We start from the raw sequence: 18157 nt of genomic DNA, 5'->3' as shown, positions 1-18157 counted from the left end.
TGTTTCCTAATTTTTGACTGTCTCCGCGTACATCAGATTACCGAGCGTTAACGAGACGCTTCCGGCCTGGTCCGTCCGCCGCTCACGTACACACGGCTAGATGAGAGCAGCATCCAGGAATGTGTGTTTTCCTGTCTACATGTGTGCCTGGTAGCTGGAAAACACCGGACGACACAATCCAGAGGAGAGAGCTGCACTCAAACAACCAAACTAAATGTATGTAATGTGACTAATGTACTGGTGAACATTTCCAATTATCCCAATTTTTTTTTTTTTTTTTTTTTTAGAATAATTGGTTCCTTAAAGAAACAGCAGCTGCAGCTCTGCTTTATAACCATCACTGCTGTCATTTGGACTGTTTTATCATTTTATGTAAAAAGTCTGGTTTTTTTATCCACAAGTACACATGCACAACTTATAATTTGCACATCATTTTAAACGTATACATGTACTTTAGTTACAAAATGGATCTCTATAATATTTACCTTTAGTTTGCTGCTTGCACACTTGAATTTCCGCACTATTAAAATAAAGAACGCTTCATTTCTATTCAGATGTGGCTTTAAACTAACTGAAAACTCAAAGTTGTCTAGAAAGCACAAGAAGTCAAACAATGTTGGCCTCGTCATTGTTCTGTTTTCTTATCATTCAGCACATCAATAAAACCTACTGATCAGACCTTGTAGAGGATTTTCTTCTGCTTTTGTAGAATAAATGCAAGTGTGAACAGTTTTTTTTATGGCCATTTCCATGGAAATAGTAAGAGTTCTTTGTGATTTCATCAAGGTGGGTAATAATTCTGACCTTAACTGAACATCTTCTGCGCCTTCAGGTAACTGCGGGGATGCAGATTGTTCACGCATTAACGCTTGCAGTGTGAACGTAGCTTTAGCTAGTCAAATCAAAAGGTCACCCAAAGCTGACTCAATAATTCTTCATCAAGCCTGTGTAGTTAGGACGTTTTCAGGATTTGTACACAAAAAGTACACAACAGATCAATGGAGAGTTTGATTATTGAATGCTCCAACACTGCGGTGAAAAAAAAGCCATCGTTTCCTGTGAACTTTCAATGCACTTTATTGGCTCTGATTGTAGATAACGCCTGCCTGAGAGGTGATGATTAGCCCGGCGGGAGGAGAGGCGTGGGGGGCAGACGGGGTGCAATTACATGTTCCTTTTCGGAGCTTAAAAAAAAGAAACTGAGCAGGCAGAGGCAGGACCGTGAGTCGGCCGGTTCCGCCAGCTGATCTCCAGAGGAGTGGGAGATGTGTAGACCAACATGCAAGCACAACGGACTCCAATCCAACAGCCGGCGGAATCTGCTCTGTTGTTGCAGAAAGGGGAGAAGTGGTGGAGAGAAAAGGTCTGAGCGAGGCGAGCAGATGGTGAGAGTCGTGTTGGACGGGGTGTACTTGGGAACAGGATAACGCCTACAGCTGACTGTGCTTGGCGCCGACTCTCTGCTGCTTCCATCTCGTTACAGAAAGGTACCAATTATAGCTGCCGTGTCTATCTGACGCGGAAACGACTCCATCACATGAATGTTTTGTTAGTAGAGTGTTTTACAAATACAGCTACAGTCAAATTAGCAACCTGGCTGGCTAGCTTTGACTTAAAGTTTAGCTGCCAAATATGAGATGTGGACTTGCTCTGTGTGAGTCATTTCATACTGCTGGAAACTGGGGAACAAACAGTAACTATCAGCTTTAGAGTTCAGTTATAAGCAAAGTATGAAGTAACTATGTTACATTCAGTTATTATAAAAATGTTGTATATATCAAATATGACAAAAGATATTTTACTTCCTGATTTAACACCTTGACATTGGGCTGCTGTCTCTGTAAGAAACTCTTGTTCTTTCTAATCCTCCACCTTCATGAAGTCATCACAAAATGGCTCTTCCATTAACCCTTTAACAATGTTTTTATCAGCGTTGCACTGAGAAATATAATGAGCTCAGCGGATGAACAGTTCCACCAGATGTTTGCTAATTGCTGCTGGCTAGTCTGGAGGAGAGGTGCTCTGTAAGGTGGAAGGTAATACGCTTGGAAACTGCAGCTCCTTGCAGGTGGTGCTACATCCATCCAGGCATTTTGAATAGCTGAATGGTCACCATGGAGATTAAAGGACTTCTCAAAACAAGGCAAGACAACAAGTGTGTTTTTCACTCCTATAAAAATTTGCTATTTTCTACTTTGTTTCATTAAATATTGCATATTTAATTTATTGCTGAGCAGCTAAACAGAAAATATTTCTAACAAAATAGTTTTGTGTTTTTAATTGGTAGGACAAATAATTCCTCTGAGTTCCTTTAACTTGTGAATTTGGCTCGCTGTGCAAAAGTTTGCACAGCAAACGCTGCCATATACAGCATTTGCGAGCTTACTGCAATACAGCCACATTAAAATATCAGTCTATAATCACTCATCTACAGTTTTAAAAAATGCATTTAACATCTGGTATAAATGATCAGTGTAATGGCCTTTTCATTTCCACTGAGATTTGGGGCCGTTTGCTCCAAATCAGTCTGACCTTTAATCATAACTTGACTTTCAGTCCATAGAACTGACTGTACTGAAGAAGGAGGTCACCTTTAAGGTAAACTGGTCGGATATTAAAATTCATTCAAGTAAATTTCATTTCAACTAATCAGCACTGTGTCATTAGATTTTAGAAATGAGCCCAATGCAGTGAGTCCTGCCAAAAGAACTGATAGTTTAGAGGTTAGGGAGAAGAAGAATTCCAAAATCCACAAAACACTTGCCATCAGCAATTATTTTGAAGGCTTTTAATGGTATCTTTTTTTTTTTAGATATATGCTTTCAAAAAGTAGAGAAAGCTGCAAAGAATATAATTCACAAAGACAGCTTGCCTATTCATCGTTCTTGTTTTGGAAACTCCTTAAAAATTCTACAACATACCTGGTGTCACAATGCCAGAAATAACCAATACTTTAAGCTTATCTTTAAAAGAAAATATTAATCTGAGTTAGCGACACTCACTAGCTAGCCGCAATTTAAGAGAAACACTCTACACAGTGGGTTTCTGAGACATGTTGTCCCAGCAGTTCCCTGGTTGCATGTATAGTAGTGCAGCTTGAAAGAGCGCAATGAAATCCTAGTGATGTATTTCGAATTAATATGCTAGAGCAAGCAGATACATTTACTCTCTGCAACGAGGGAAATAGGTTGCTGAATTAAACATCATAAACAGAAAAAAAAAAAAAAAAAACAACAGCCTGGTTACTGTTGACCTAAGTCCCCTGTGGGACCACCAAAGGACGCTAGGGAGGCCTCAGAAAGTTGGAATGATGATAAAAAAAAAATTCAAAAATATAAAAATATCGACTCTAATGCATTTCCTTATCATAATAATGTTTTACAATTATAAAATCTGATATGTTTTAAAATATAAATCAAACAAACTTATTGAAATTTGCCATGCTCATCTTTCTTATTGGCTGCCAGTCAAATTTATCAATCTGCTTTGCTTCTCAAGCTAGCATAACAAGAGCAGAATGAACAATTCTGACAAGAAAAGGACATAACAGGAGGAGCCAGACTTCAGGTGGGTTACCTGGTGTTTATAAATTAAAGCATGCTTCATCTCGCTACTGAGCCCAAGTTTAAATGAGAAAAAGGGAAACCAGATTGAAAAACGTCACTGATGTAGTTTGAAGGCAGAGTAAGAAGAGTGAAACTCCAGCCGCTGAAATATTCATCTCTGTGATGAATATTTCACTGTCAAATGACACCACTTGAGTTTACAGTGGGGGGGGGGAAGCAACTTTATGAATGAGCAGCATGTTTATTTGAACGAGTAACCTTTATGAGTGTGTGTATGCGAGTATGTTTAATCCTCGTCTGCTGCTGCTGCTCTTACGACGCCACAGCCTAATCCCGGGATTAGGAGCCGATCTCACCCCGCTCCATCCTTCGTGCAGGAAGCACACACACACACACACACACACCAGAGAACATGCTTACAAGACTTGAAGAGGGCAATTCTCCAAGGACTGACGACAGAGAACAAAGACCCATGAAGTTAGAATATGAACCGACAAATTCATACAAAACAGCACAAACAAATGCAATATGATGGGTTTTTCTATAACGGTAAACAAAGTCTGATTCTATTTGAAGTGGGAACCATTGTCTGGAATTTTGTGCAAAAGAGAGAGAAAAAAAAAAAGACAATGTGCTCCCAACAACTGACATTCCTTGCATGACTAACATAATTTTCTCAGTGGTGTGTGTGTGTGTGTATATGTGTGTGTGTGTTCGTATAGCTACGAACGGCCGCTTGTGTGCACAAACTGGACAGAGGCAGAAAAGCCCTGGAATTAGATGGATCGCCCTCAAAAACAAGCCGACAACAATTAGAACCTCCAGTTTATGATGTGGGGAGGGAAACTACATGGACAGAAAGAGATCAGGTCAAAAACGTTGTTCCATTTTTGTCTCCTCATACAAATAACATGTTAATATACAAGAAGAAAGCAAAGGGTTTATCATCATTATTATAGCAACAACTGGAACAATAAGAGTTAGAACAGATGTCTAAATCGTAAAAACAATTCTATTTTTGTGTTAAAATACAAATTTTAAAAAAAAAGGTAATCTCCAAATGATTAACTGGTACTTTTCTGGTCTTTAAGAGCAATTTAAAGCAATAATTTTGATTTATTTTTAGGTTACTATTACTACTGAGAGAATATGAGCAGTCTGCACCTGTAGCAGACTGTAAACTCTGTTAGCATCTTCATGTCATGTTTGCACAGATTAGCTAACACTGGAAGCAGAAGCTAGCGGCGAGATCTGGATATGCACTGATTGGAGACCTGTGGCTGATTTCCACAATTTGCTTTACAAGTTTCAACAGGACATTAAAAAGTGAACCAAGTGACATCTGAACTTTTTGTCCTGAGGGCCAAAATTGCCAAGTTAAAAGCAATTATGGGATTTTTTTTTATTTATTTATTAAATTCAAAAGTTCATGACATTGTGTCAAAAAACTAAAACGTGCAAAATTTTATTGAAGCAAACAAAATAAGTTTGATTTTGTTAGATGCAAAACATTAAAAGGGTCAGACATACGTTTCCTGTTTTTTGGGGGTTTGATGAGGGGATTTAGATGAAATATATAATGTATGAGGGTCTTTCTTCAAAGAAAATGTTGATCAACTTTAACATCTGGCAGGGAAATCTGAACCAGACAGCAAAAACATCTAAAATTTTGAAGTCTTACAGTCAGCAGTGAGGAAAAATCTGCTCTATTTCTGCACTTCTTTTAAAGTAAAAAACACACACACTTAGTGGAAGGAACTGTTTTCTGATTTTTTTTTTATATGTTCTGCTTTTAGACTAATGGGTTGTCTGAAAAGCCCAAAGACGAAAGCCACACATGCACACACAAATAACTGAAAGTGCATACACACACACATACTCCTGTGATCAATAAAACATCGGCTCAACTAAGCATTACATAAAAACAGAGAAAGACGCTGCAAGCTTCTGGACTGGTTGCCAATAGCAACAGGGTCTCAGGCAGGCTGATGTCCAGGAGTTTGGATAGGCTCACCTTTAAACTCCAGTGTTCCAGCCATCGATACAAACACTGTTTCGTTCATCAATATGCCTCCACAATTCTAGCTTAAACATTTCAACAAGCTTACCTCAAAAACTTGTGCTGCGTTTTTACACTATAACCAAATAATAAGATAATTCAGAGAACATCACACAAAGAAAGATTGAGACTCAGTTGTTTTTCTTCCCAAAACAAGAAATCTACTCTGGGAAGATGAAACTAACAAGACTTTTTTTTAGCTTGATGGAGGCATGTTGGAAAAAAAAAGACATATCACCATCCTCCAACAACTTCCTGTTGTCTTCTTTGTTGTTTCTGACGGTAGTAAGGTCCGGCTGTTGATCATGTGACTCGTGTGATGTGGAAAAATGTTTCCATTGTAGTTTAGCAAAATACAGCTATTTCAATTTGGCCGTAAGACCCACCTCATCCTATTGAAAAAACTTCTTATGGTAAAACGTGATTTTTTTTTTTTTTAATTGCCGTGTTTTCTTTAAGCATTTTATTTTTTGTGATTTCAATTTGAGCAATTATATGGTCAATGGGTACTGCGAAATATTGTCTCTGTTGGCTGGAAATCGAGCCGTTAGCATGAGACTATCATAAAGCAACAGTCTTTGGTCAGAGGCTTCTTCAGATTCGTTGGAAGATTGACTGCTACAGGAGATGCTTCTCACCTTTGATCAAACAAGTTACAACCGTTAGGATAAATAAAGTATTTTTGAATTGAAATACAGAAATATATCCATCTATATATATATCTTTAAAGGACACAGAATGAAAAAACAAACTGAAGCCTCAACCATGTCACACCAACATCACCCTTATTTGTCCAAAAATATATCAGGAATAGAAAGTGAGAGTGGGGCTTTATGTTCTTTCATCACAGCCAGCAGTTTCTATGTTCCCTCTATTTGCTCCATAATGCAGAGGCCAATCAATACTAACGCTGCCTATGCCCCACAGACACAGAGAGGGGTAATTACTCCATCCTTTGGGGGAGGAGTCAGAGAGTGTATCACTACCACAACCCACAGCCTAGATCTCAATGTGGGTCAATACACACACATTCAGATCCACGCAATGCAAAAAAACCCCAACAAAACATCCTGTTGTTCCAGATGAAGGACAACGGATGTAAATGAAACTGGACATGAAAATAATAATAATAATAGCATGAAAACATCATCATCTTCATCACTCACTCCTTCATATGGACTGATGAAAGCTGTTGAGCAGAGTCGTTTCGATATCGTTCAAACACAGATTGCTCTCTGGAAAGATTTCACCCTTTTACAACATCTCAGCGTTGCCAGGGAGACAGCAGGGGTGGTGCATTCCTGATTCTGATGCATGTATCCACAAATGAGGAGGGAAAACGTGCAGAGAGCATGCCTGCTTCTAATGTGCCTTAATAAACATCAACGGGGTTTTAATGCAACAGGAGGAAGAAGTTCAGGCTCGGAGCAAAATGACTTCAATTGGTCAAAGTGTTGTTGTTGCTGGAGGCTTACAAGTAAACACCCACTTGTGACTGGAAGCAGCCCTTGCTAGGGGGCAGCTTGCACACTTTTAAGATCCCTCCAGTTAGAAGGCATTGTGAAATAGTGCAACATTATTATGGTAACATGGATTAAGTATAAAAACAAAATTTGTTTATCTTAAATTAGAAAGGTCACTGATTACAGAAAAAAAATGGCATAAAGATGCAACCATTATCCATGTTGTTCTGGTATTAAATTTGTGCGTTTAAAACGATTTCGCTTGTAAATGTAATGTGACCAAACCAACGGCATCTGTGGGATAATGAGGTGAACCCAGCGCGCACAATGGCATTGCTCTGGCTGAATTGCTTCTCAGCTACAGTTTCCTCTTCGTTCTCATCCCCACGCACCACACGGCCAGTTCTTAACACTTGGTCCTTTTCCGTCGAGGCAGAGGCAACGTCGCCGCGTCCACTATCGGACAGGCTGCGCGAGGACATTTGAGCTCGGCTTACCTGAAAATGGTGAATCCTGTCCCTCCAGGAAGGACTCTCCCTGGAGCTGCCAGGGCCGGATGCCCTCCTCGGCTTGCCTTTATCCGCCCACCACGGTCAGCAGCGGCTCTTACAAAAAGAAAAGGAAAAGGAAAAAAATACAGCTCCGCTCGTGCTTTCGCGTCATGTACCAGAGGCTCCCACGGAGAGATAAATATCATCGGAAACACACATAAAGGGAGGCGTGTTTGTAAACGAGGTGTCCGAAAAATATCGTTTGTTCGGCGGCGGAGGCAGTTTAAAGACGCTGGAGGAGGACCCAACGTCGACAGACACGGGAGTGGTGCAACCGCCAGCTACAGAGTCCCACGGCTAGGTGAGACGAACTTCCGTCGACTTCTTTTCAAAATAAACCCACGCCCCTCGCTGCCTGCTGTGTTGTTTTCTGCGAGAGATTTCAAAATAAAAGCGGTTTCTGCGTTTCCTTTAAAGTGTTCACATTAAAACGCCAACGCTACAAACTAAAGCGACGAGAGCGCACAAGTTTAACTGTCAATTTCAAGGAGGAAGACGTTGGGCTAAGAAAAACAGAGATCAGACTGAAGAATATAGATATAGTAATATTATACCTACGAGTCCAAAATGCATTACTTGGCACCAGAGCACAGAACATGTTTAGCATAAAACAAATAAAGCTTTCTTTTTGAAGCAACAAATTGTTTTTGCATTTTTAGTAGATTGTTTAAACTGTTGTGTTCATTTGACAGCTTTGGTCCCTTTGGCAAAACGTCTGGGCTCCTCCTGAATTCAACCAAAGACGATTAGATCGTTCTTAAGGTGCCCGATTTTTATTTGAAAATATGTTTAATCTTTATAGTTTATCTGTAGTTAAATCACTTTCTTTTTCAGATACTTGTAAGACATTAGAGTGTCCTATGTGACATCCCCTTCATGAAGTGTTTCATTTAGGTCTCAGTCTTTTACAAATACAATTATAAGTCACAATATGAGTTCAAAAAGTACTTCGCTACTATCAAAACTATTTGATAGTTTTTGATATTATTTCATAATGTTTGATCATATAAAAACTTGTATTGTCTGTCTAATATTGTTAGTTTGATCATAAGTTTTCATTCTTGTTACTCTTTTACCGCACTTTGAAAGTGGCTTGGAAGTTCATTTTGTTGTGCTGTGGCACCCCCTACTGGGCAAATTCCTTTTTACAGTTTCTCGTAGAAAATGAGCAATTTCTATTTTATTCAGTGTAGGCAAGTTATGAAAAATAATTTGGAACAAAATCGTCAACAATTCACATTTTTGACTACTATCGCTGCTCTATAATTACGCGTTTTTCTGTGTCCATAAAGCACTGTTTTCCTTCTCAAAAACTAATAGTAAGCTGATAAAACTCACGACATGGTTGAGTAGTTGAAGTTAGCCATGTATAGCTTGTATTGGACTTTATATAAAGCCTATTTCAGCAAGATAAGTTATTTGGCACTGATCATTCATTTGGATTCATATATGTTGTTATAACTACTGCATAAAACTCATACGTGCCTTCATGTCCCTTCCATTTGTGCTTACGTATTTGCCTTTAATTTGACATTCGAGGTTCTAAATAAAACTTAAAAAGTGTTTCCTAACAGCGACCCAAAGTCCACCTTTAACAACTCTGCAGCGACCGCTACGTGACGTCAGTGCGTATGATGTCATTGGTGAGACCTTTCCCCCAGTGCAGCCACCATAGAGGGAACCTTTGTCTGTCTGTCTGTCTCAGAGAGAGGACAGCTGGTAGCGGGGAAGATGTCTCGGGCTGCGGAAAGACTCCGGACGGTGATCCATCATCTGGACGGAGCTACGGCTACGATCGTATCCTTTCGTTCTGTTGAGAGATCCGAATGTTCTAGAACGTGTTCCAAGAGGAGGACGTCCGGCAGGCGCGCCGAGCAGCGGCTCCTATAGCGGCTGAAACACAGGCGGCGGCCAGGGCCAGACGTTACCAGTTTCTGGGTGTTTTAAAAACGTCCGTCTGGTTTAAAAGAGCGCTACCGTTCGGCTGTTTTAGGAGGTTATACCTATATATGGTAACATATATATACAGTTCTGCTGACCTGGTTCTGTTGCGTCTTTCGATACAGTTGTGGACCACAGCATATTTAGCGATCGTTCGAATTCGTCCTTAATGTTCGCCTATAGGCGAATTCGAATATTTAAACGACACCTAGCTTCCCACTTTTTTGTTTATAAAATAACATACATTTCACATTACGTAAAACTGAAGAAAGCACAATGACTATATAACACTATAGCTAAAGAAAAAAGCTGGCTATTTTTTTTGTTTTGTTTTAAAGTATGGGGTTCCCCAGGGCTCCATCTTCTGTCCGTCTCAGTTTTATTCTCCTTTAAGAATAAAACTTATTCTTAAATAAGAATACGTTTAGAAAATTTAACAGACTAAATTTTCAGAAAGCCTAATATGGCCTTTTGCTGTTTTGCAGATGATATGCTCCGCTTATATGAAAGTTTCATGACTGTTACGACATGCTAATAACCTCAATATCCAGGCAGCAGACTCTATTCCGCAGTAACATATCCTGGGTGACATCATCAGTTGTTGGCAAGCAAAAGCAAATACACCGCATTTTCTTTTGTTGTTGTTTAAATCTGTTTGGCTATACGGTTAGAAAGTCAGCCATAGAAATGTTTGCGTACGGAATACGAAGGGTGGAAGAGGGGCTTTGAACTTCCTCCTTCTCTCTCTGCTCTTTGGTCCTGCTCTGCATCCATGAAGCCTACCTTCAAACGGGGTCATGAAATGGGACATTATCCACAAAGAAATCAATGGTCCAGACAAAGTCCAAACCTCGGATTGAATTAAATACTGTTACACAACATCAAAATAGATAAGCATGTGGAAGAACCTGCCCAAACATTGTCTACCTATCTAAGTTTTTCCTTCACTGACTTTCAGAGAGCCTCCCCAACATCCGCTCAGACCCTCACCTACAGCCCCCTTCAGAAACTGAGGTAGGACGAAGCACCTTGCTGCTCTCTCATCTTTGACCCAGTTTGTTGAGTCCAGTTTCCTTTTTTGCAAGAACTGTTGCACAAAGTCCATGAGAAAGTATGATTTTTTTCCCAACCTAACATCCTGGAAACATTTCTTTGTCTTAAACACAAACAGCTCATCTGCTAACTGACTAACAGGTGTCAGCCATTTAAAGTAGCTTTGTTTCAAATCTAATTTGTGTCACCCCGTTGTTGCACAGATACTCATTTGATACAGGCATACTGACCCCGGAGCAGCGGCTCTTCTACGAGGAAAACGGCTTCCTTCTCATCAAGAACCTGGTGTCTGAGACGGACATCGACAGGTTCAGGTACAGTTGAGTTTCTAAGGTTCCAAACGTAATTAAACCCCATTTACTTATTTATTTATTGCATTTTCTTACATCAAACCCACACAGTTGAGCCTTTCATTTTTATGTGATGAATGAATTAAGAAAAAGATTTATTGATATTGAGCCTCCACTGATTCAGTACTGCCTAGGTGTCATTACCACTGTTGGTCTGTTGCCTCTTTAAAACCCGTTCTTCGTGGACGTGCCTTCATCCGACTCTTCCCCTGTCCATCCCGGTCAGATTTGTCTTCTTTTGCAGATCCTGCGCCCTTCTTCTGTTTTCTGTAACTGCTCAACTGTATGGATGGTAAAAGGCCGGATATTGCGCCTAAACAATTTGATTGGCAGTAGACCGCATTTATTGATCGTCCGTCATTGCATTGGTGAAGTTCTTATAAATTCCTTGAACAACCACCGTTTCTATCCTGCAATGACATCGTAGCAGTTGGTGAGATAGCAAACTGCAAATCGATAATTCCATGATCAAACCTTGAGGTCCAAGCCTTTTTCATCAGTTGTGGCGGAATAACGCATACAGTGTCAACTGGACGGGGCTGCGCTCGACGAACACATATACCACGAGATTTCAGAGAAATTAGCTGCCAAATAGTGTAGATGCAACCAGGTTCCTTAGCGCTTACAATATAGACACATCCATGTAGACTGCAGCCGAACAAGATGTTAACCGGCTGGAATGAGACTTGACAACATATGCCTGTTCTTTGCAAAACAGCTAAAAGTTAGTCAGATTGGGGCGTGCCGTGGTGTTGTAGTGGTTAGCGCGACCCGTATTTGGAGGCCTTGAGTCCTCGACGCGGCCGTCGCGGGTTCGACTCCCGGACCCGACGACATTTGCCGCATGTCTTCCCCCCTCTCCTTCCCTGTTTCCTGTCAGCCTACTATCATATAAGGGACACTAGAGCCCACAAAAGACCCCTGGAGGGGTAAAAAAGAAAAAAAAAAGTTGGTCAGATTGGATGGGGAAAAAACATACATTTTCTTTCTTTGCTACAAATTCTCAATCAGACTGAGGTATGGAATTTGATTAGGGACCTGAAACACTTGAAAATGCTTTAATTTAGCCACACGTCTGTACCTCTCGCTGTACATTGGACTTTCATTATTCCCAATAAGATACATAGAAGTTTGTGGTTGTAAAACAAAAAGACTATAAGTCACTCAAACTACATACTATTTATTGCTTTAAGGATAACAAATGCATTTAGTTTATTCCAGGAGTACTTCAAAGTTTATATCCTCGTCACAACCAGACGTCAGACTTGTTTAATGCGTATCTGAATCGTCTTTAGGAAGGAGTTTGAACGGATCTGTCGGCAGGAAGTCAAAGTTCCGGGCCTGATCGTGATGAGGGACGTGGCGATCGCCAAGTCAGAGTTTGTTCCGGATCAGAGAGCCGTGTCCAAACTCCAGGACTTCCAGGAAGACCCCGAGCTCTTCCGTTACTGTGCCTTACCTCAGGTACGGCAACGCAAACAGACTCGGATACGGCCCTGAAGTCTGCAGTGTTCTACGTTTAGAAGACGTTTTTCCAGGTGACTTGTTAGTGGTGTAACGACTGAATGGACTTTGGAACCCGGCAGCACTCAATAGCACCAGATATGACCCAGAACGTCTTACATAAACAGCCTGTGGTCACATTGTCATTATCTGCAAACAAGGCACAGGATAAACTCTGGAGTTTCATTTGGTTTTCCCTGGAATAAACTAAGGGAAATACAGGGCAGTGCAAAAATTTTGAAGTTTTTCAGACATTTTTTTTTGTTTTGTAAAAGACCTAGACACATTTGTGCATAACTGTGAATCAGAAGGAAAGAAAACATCCAAATATAAATAAACTAACAGTAATTAATGCTGCAAATAGAATAGAATTTGTGTGGCATAAATGTAACACCAAACACCTTCGCTTTCAAATATGACAGTGCCAGCATCGTGCCGAACAGGAAAAGTAGTTTGGAGTTTGGAAATAAAAACTGTTGGATCCTAATGAATCTAAACAAGATGTGAGAATGTTGGGCTTTCAAAAATAACGCTGAAAATGACTCAACACATCACAATTTTACCAGGTGGAATCATTTCAAAAGTGTATTTTACATGTTCAAAACAGGACTAAAGAGGTGAAGAAAAAGGGACTACGTCGACCTTTCAAAATAAAAGTCAGCTGGAGAAAGCGGAAATGTTTTCCGTCCCCATTTAAAGGAGCCGTCGGTTTCTGAACCTCTCAGGTTTTCAGGGAGTTTGTTGCAGAACCCAGGAGCAGAGAAACCATTTACTGCTCTAGTAGCAGGATTTTATTATCGCTCATTGTAATAAATACATTTTTCTGTTTCCTGTTTAGACAGGAAACAATTTAAGTTGATTTAGTGAACGACTTTATGCAGTGGTTCAAATTCACACGGGTCCAAGTCCAAAGCTCAAAGATACTCCTCAAAAATCAACAACTCGGTAATTTATAGAGTAGAATTTTCTCAGACGTACTAGAGGACCTAAATATAGGATAAACAGGGACGATGCTGGTCTCTCAAAGTAAAGTTAAAAGAAAATCATCTAAATAATTTGGAGTCTAGCTTTCTTTTCTTTGTTGCTCGGTTGCTAGAAAGGTAAATTAGGATTCCAGATGGGCTTTAAAGGCCCGCGCTGCTACGGTTCTGATCTAAAACAGACATTAAAAATTGGAGCTGAACAATATTAAGCTCCAAGTGGCAGACACCAAAGTTTTTAAGGAGTTTTCCTGACCTGGTCTACGGGCTCCAATGAAGGTGGAACAGCCACAGTGGAAGAAATGGATTCTCATGTGGATGAGTGTTCGTTACACCCTGAAATTAAACCACAAAAAAACCAACATCTGTAATATATTTTCTTGCTTTTAAAAAGTAAAATCTGCAATAACTTAGTTTGTTTGTTTTTTTTGCTTATAATCACTACTGAACCCGTCCGGTGCCTCTGTGTGGCAGATCCTGAAGTATGTGGAGTGTTTCACCGGGCCCAACATCATGGCCATGCACACCATGCTGATCAACAAACCTCCTGATGCAGGTGACGCAATCCCCCCTCCACTACCGTGCTTTAGCATTAGCATTAGCCTAGTCTTAGCTGTACACCTCATCCTTGACAGCTGCTGCTGCTCGTGTCGTTACAGGTAAGAAGACGTCTCGCCACCCGATGCACCAGGATCTGCACTACTTCCCCTTCCGGCCGACAGACCGCATCGTCTGCGCCTGGACCGCCATGGAGCGAGTGACCAGGCAGAACGGCTGCCTCGTGGTCCTGCCCGGAACGCACAAAGGCGCCCTGCAGGAGCACGACTACCCCGACTGGGAGGTAACGCCCCCCGGAGCCGTCCTCGGAGCCCCCGCCGGGAACTTCCGCAAACTCGCTTCACCGGCGCTCTGTGTCCTCAGGGCGGGGTGAACAAAATGTACCACGGCGTGCGGGACTACGACCCCGACCACCCCAGGCTGCACGTGGAGATGGAAAAGGGCGACACGGTGTTCTTCCATCCCCTCCTCATCCACGGCTCCGGCATGAACCAGACGCAGGGCTTCCGCAAGGTACCGAGTGCGTCGGGAAAGCCGGTCCAGATCGTAGAGATGCGCCCATGTTTGGGGGGCCAATTTATAGCCTCACAGAATGTTGTTAGATACGGTGCATTCACGGGTCAGAAAGAGATTGGAAATTTGAGGCTCATCAATCTGAAAACAGGTGACTTTGCAGTCCGACTAAGTATCCAACAATAAACGTAATCTATTAATCGTTTTTAGAGGTAAGTAAAAAATATTGAGATTGTACTGCACACGGGTTTCTTATTTTGACTCCGTTTGGGTCTTTTGAAGGCAGGTGGCAGCACTTTATTCTTATATCTCAGGCTTCAAACACATGATGCATGCAGGGGCTCATTTTTTCATTCAGAAAATTGTAAAACTAACTTAAATATCTGCGGATTTATTCCTACATAACAGAGTACAAATAACCCCCGGGTGTTGAAAACAATTATGAATTATTATCATTTAATAATGGAAAATGTCGCGAAGACGAGACATTTCTCTTTTAACCACCGCTCTGGTTGCACTTGAAGAGTATTTCCACATTTACCTAGTGACCCAAATCTTTTGTTAATAAATGTATTATTTTTTCATTTATTGTTATTGTTTTTTTCATTGTAGATAAATGTAAACATTACATTAAACTGGCAAAATAGTAATGAAAAAGTAATGAAAAGTAGAGATTCAGACCTGATGGATGTAACCGGGTTATTACACCTTTTTAAACTGTCAATTTTATTTTATTTTTTTTATAAATCTATTTACGTGTATGTTATTGATGAAGTGTGCAGGATATATACGATAAAAATGTTGTATGTAGAAAAAGCACAGAAGTAATTCTTCACTGTCTAATATTTTTGATAGCAACTCTATTTTGTCCCATTTTGGTATTGATAGCCAGGACAGGTACAATCTAGAGCTGGAAAAATATTCATAGGTAAAGTTAGGACTTTTTAAAATGCAGTTAGAAACATTAGAGCGAGTTTACAATACGAAAGATGACAGTTTTTGAAATGTGAGTGGGTGTGTGTGTGTGTGTTTCCCAGGCCATCTCCTGCCACTACGCCAGCGGCGATTGCTACTACATCGACGTGAGGGGAACCACGCAGGAAAACATCGAGAACGAGGTGAAAGAGCTCGCGCAGAAGAAATACGGAATGAACGAAGTGGCCTTCAAGGTTAGCCATCCGAGCGCCACCTCTGTGTGGGTCTCATGCTTTCTCATTACTGTTTACATCTAATCTCCACCGGCCGTATGATTCCAGTCTGACAAAACACCTGAGCTCACTCATCAGCATCAACGCCTGACTGTATTTTGACCTTGTTAGGACTGACAGCGTGATTAACTGATGTGTTATTGTTTACAAGAAAGAATAGTGCAAGAAATTAAAAACAGAAGCATTATGTGTCTGCATCATCAGCCGCATATATGCTGAGAGCATCAAGGACGTGTGTTCGGACACCTGCAGAAGACGTTTCACTGCACTGTCCAGGAATAATACTTACACTCATTGAACTATTTCATATGTTCTCATATTAAAGTAGAATTTTCGTTTTAGATCAGATGTTATCTGATAGGCCAACACAAAGTAGCACCTGGTTGTGAAAAGATAAAAAAAAGATCTGAAGCCTTCAAAATGTTTCAGAAATAAAAGTCTTTTCCTGTTGATACTGTAAATAAAACCCATTGTGTCCAACTGACTCCAAAGATTATTTAATTATAACATTTTCATCTCTATGGTGAAACATGGTGATGGCAGAATCATGATGTGGGGACGCTTTTCATTGGCAAATTTCAAAAACGCCAGTATCCTTTTCATTGTACCTCCCAACTCTGGACTACTATTATATACATATATATATATAATATTATATTATTTCCAAGACTGAAAAGTTTTAACTGTTTGTGTCCCATGTTCCCATGGAAACAACGTTTTAGAGGGATCCTAATTTTTTAATTTTTTTTGTAAAACAATCACACTTGTGTGCAAAGATGCTTCTTTTGTAAAACAAAAAAACAACCTACATATTAGCTCAACCTCTAACCTGAAGCGCATCATACTTAGCAACAAAAATGTCTCGTAGTTTATTAGTTTTATAATGAAATGTGACGGAGCAGATCAAAATCAACCTCACTCCCCACATGATTGGTCATTGTCGTTTTCTTGCTGTATTTACCGCTAATGTTGTCTGGAAGCTTCATGCTAGGTCCCATACTCCATGTTTAGCGCCACTTACAGGTCTGGAGGATGTTCAGTTTGTATTGTTTTAGCTGTATAACCAAATGCGACAGAGACGAAGATCAAATTTAACGTCTATTCACACAAAAGACTCCACTTTTGGCCATTCTTGTTTTCTTTCTGCGTTTATCTTTAACGCCGCCTGGAGGCTGTATGCTAGCTCCCATACTCAACGCTTAGCGACACCTACGGGCCTGGAGGATGTTTGCCGTTTTTTTTTGTTCTGCTTGGAAAAGCCTCAACATTGTCATTTTATCTCCGACTTTCCAGCAAAATTGTATTGGAATTGATTGGAATATACCAGAAATAATAGTGAACAGAGTGTGTGTGCTTTCTCCATAGGATACGTGGGCCTTCAGGGGTCGCCTGGTGCAGGGAGAGAGGACTTCACTCTGAGGACTCATCGACTGCTGAAGGACAAGAGAAAAAAAAATAAGAAAAAGGCTAATCTCTAGACTAAGCTCCTTCACCAAAATTGAAAGGAAAGGGATAATATTCAAACAACAGATTGTAAGCTAAGATAGATAATCATGAGTAAATGAGGAGAAATGTAATGTATGTATGAGAGGGAACCAGTGAGGTTGAAAAGAAGGTACGATGGAAACAATGAAATCAGCGTTGAAATGACTGTAGCACTTTACGCCAGCAGAGGCCTTGATCTTCCTTAGAGCATTATTGCTAACATGCTAACTGTGATTTTTTAAGGTTTTAATGCTATTTTAAGAGTGTGTGAGTATTTTTTTTTAAAACCTCATAAACAATAAAATAATTTATGGTGACTAAGAAATTCAGCAATGGCTGGAATCACTTTTGTTTTCTTCAGAATACGACTGCAACAACACAAAAGCCAACATTTACATCATTCAATCAGACACGCTAAACATGCCAACGATTTGTTGAACTAAAGTCGTCTCATAAAGTAAGAAAATGTGTGTTTGGCTGGATTAGTTTGTTATAAAAATGTTTCTGGCCAATAAATCTGCTACAGTGGAAAGTCTGTTCATTCCTCTTTAAAAAGTCGCACACTTGCAAGGAGAATGCATTTGTGGGCTGAGCGGTGAAAGCGACGGTACGGAAACCCGGAAAAGCAAAATCATTTATTTATGTATTTGTTTTTACAAAAGACCCATTTTCACGTCTGACCAAATTTTCTTTTTCTCACAACTTCAAAGGTGTCAGCAAGTAAAACAAAAACGTTTCAAAGCTTTTGGTTCACTTTTGACATGACTGAACTTTTTTTGTCCTGGAAGCAAAATTTGTTATTTACAAAATTTGACCAATTGTACCGACTATAAACTAACATCTTTGCCCTATTTCTGTTAAAAAAAAAAAAAAAAAAAATTCCCCTTCTGCACTAAAAGCCAAGAGAAAAAATAGAGACTTTTTTTT

At 40.2% G+C, this 18157-nt stretch overlaps 2 protein-coding genes across 2 annotated transcripts in view; one reads left to right on the top strand and one right to left on the bottom strand.

The window, feature by feature from the left end:
* cdk17 (cyclin dependent kinase 17) overlaps positions 1 to 7939 on the bottom strand; it is a 43990-nt gene extending 36051 nt beyond the window's left edge. Inside the window, exon 1 of the mRNA XM_032589582.1 lies at positions 7586 to 7939. The gene's annotated coding sequence lies outside the window, so the exon portion shown is untranslated. The remainder of the gene's footprint in view (positions 1 to 7585) is intronic.
* Positions 7940 to 9267: 1328 nt separating this feature from the next.
* Positions 9268 to 17762, top strand: phyh (phytanoyl-CoA 2-hydroxylase). Its single transcript, XM_032589607.1, has 9 exons — positions 9268 to 9436; positions 10539 to 10594; positions 10837 to 10947; positions 12279 to 12447; positions 13941 to 14022; positions 14126 to 14307; positions 14388 to 14537; positions 15575 to 15706; positions 17111 to 17762. Exons 1-9 carry the CDS (start codon positions 9371 to 9373, stop codon positions 17162 to 17164), a joined length of 1002 nt encoding a protein of 333 aa, XP_032445498.1. The 5' UTR covers positions 9268 to 9370; the 3' UTR covers positions 17165 to 17762.
* Positions 17763 to 18157: the final 395 nt, after the last annotated feature.

The sequence above is a fragment of the Xiphophorus hellerii genome, chromosome 17, assembly GCF_003331165.1.
Source record: "Xiphophorus hellerii strain 12219 chromosome 17, Xiphophorus_hellerii-4.1, whole genome shotgun sequence".
NCBI lineage: Eukaryota > Metazoa > Chordata > Actinopteri > Cyprinodontiformes > Poeciliidae > Xiphophorus > Xiphophorus hellerii.
Note: the sequence above shows the minus strand (reverse complement) of the source record. Positions and strands in the feature narration are given on the sequence as shown.

Bases quoted from the DNA above. Each gene is read 5' to 3' on its own strand.
- phyh (XM_032589607.1), top strand. From the start codon at position 9,371: ATGTCTCGGGCTGCGGAAAGACTCCGGACGGTGATCCATCATCTGGAC. The intron at 10,948-12,278 runs GTACAGTTGAGT...AATCGTCTTTAG, and splicing joins ACGGACATCGACAGGTTCAG to GAAGGAGTTTGAACGGATCT. The intron at 14,023-14,125 runs GTGACGCAATCC...GTGTCGTTACAG, and splicing joins CAACAAACCTCCTGATGCAG to GTAAGAAGACGTCTCGCCAC.